The sequence below is a fragment of the Trichechus manatus genome, unplaced genomic scaffold, assembly GCF_000243295.1.
Source record: "Trichechus manatus latirostris isolate Lorelei unplaced genomic scaffold, TriManLat1.0 scaffold00085, whole genome shotgun sequence".
NCBI lineage: Eukaryota > Metazoa > Chordata > Mammalia > Sirenia > Trichechidae > Trichechus > Trichechus manatus.
In genome coordinates this window covers 11,255,840-11,257,283 of record NW_004444021.1, presented here as the reverse complement: position 1 = coordinate 11,257,283, position 1,444 = coordinate 11,255,840, and the positions used below count along the sequence as shown (strand labels likewise).

Here is a 1,444-nt window from a genome sequence, read left to right as displayed (position 1 = left end):
AAATGCTTTTACACAATTGTTTTGGTGTAATGCCTTCAGCTTTCTTTGAGGACTGTTACAAGAAATGGCTTGGTGAAATCGCTTAGATTACTTTGCAAAATGCAAATTATATAGTGTACTACATCATTCAAGAATCTTTCATTAAGCTCTCTGAGATTTTCTTGGACAGCCAAATGCTAAGAAAGCTTTATCTTTTCTGCTTTTTGACAAGAACCTTGTAACAGTGTCTCCTTTTTCATATTATCAGAAATCTCAAAGCCAAAATAGAACTGTGTAGACACAGCTAGCAGAGCTAGATTTTTTCTCCTGATCTTGACTTCGCATTCTGCTTTATATTTCACTGGTTCTAATTTTATTTATATGTTTGCTGAGAGTTGTATCATTGCTTTGCGGAATATGTCCAATTATAAAAACTTAAAATACTTAATGGTTTAATGCTGACGAGAAATCACTGCAATACTAAAATTTAAAAAAAAATAGAAAAAAAAAAAAAAAAAACTCCACTACAATTCTTTGCTTTTATTTTGTAAAGAGGGGGGAAGTTAGCAGCTTTCACCCTTAATGATTTTTAAATTAGCCACTTAATTCCTATGCTATGCAGAAACACTATTTAACAATTCTTTCCCCTTCTTCAATGTATCAAAAGAAATTTCCTATTACAAGATATGTAAATTTTATACTATTTTAAGTCCTACATTTTACCAATTATACTAATTATGCTTAAATGTAACAAGCACATTCCGTACCTGCTGATAAGCCATGTTGAGAAACAAGTACCTCTCTGACCTTCTCATTGGTAAGCAGAGGCTGTAGGCAACATGGACAGCAGCGAAGAAAAAACTTAGTAATCCAAGCTGTTTTCTACACTGTAGCCAGGTCTCCAACCAAGGTGGAAATCGCCTATACTTGGTGCCATAATAAAGCTGATACGCAGCTGCCAAGAGACCTGCTAGGTATACCAGGGACAGCAAAGTAATGGCAACTATGGGCAAGGTTTTATTCACAATCTCAATAGGAATCTTGTAAAAGTCGCTCTGCTGGTTTCTTGCATACGGATGTATCACATCTCTGACAAAGGAATAAAGGAAGAAAAATGTGGCCAGGCTTATGGCTACTACCACTGGCCCTCTCCAGAGAGTAAAGAGTCGAAGGGGTAAATTTTCAATCTCCCTGGCTGATGACAATGATCCCAAGTCAATGGGAATGAAATTCAACTGACGAGCAAGTTCAATAACCTGTTGTCGAGCTTGAATATTGTTGCTGCATATATAAACCTGCAGAAAAAAAAGAAAAAGACTCGTCATTACTACTCCTGTTTATAAACATGCTAAGGCCTGCATGCTCCACTTTAATCTGGATAGCATCTCTTGCAATGACATCTGAATGATGTAAATTATTTAAGTTAAGGAGTTAAAACTGTTATTAATTTATTAATCTATTATTA

At 35.2% G+C, this 1,444-nt stretch overlaps 1 protein-coding gene across 1 annotated transcript in view; it reads right to left on the bottom strand.

The window, feature by feature from the left end:
* Positions 1-1,444, bottom strand: part of STEAP2 (STEAP2 metalloreductase) — a 9,695-nt gene that overhangs the window by 4,691 nt on the left and 3,560 nt on the right. Inside the window, exon 2 of the mRNA XM_004381506.3 lies at positions 747-1,274. Within this exon, the coding sequence (XP_004381563.1) occupies positions 747-1,274 (528 nt within the window). The remainder of the gene's footprint in view (positions 1-746; positions 1,275-1,444) is intronic.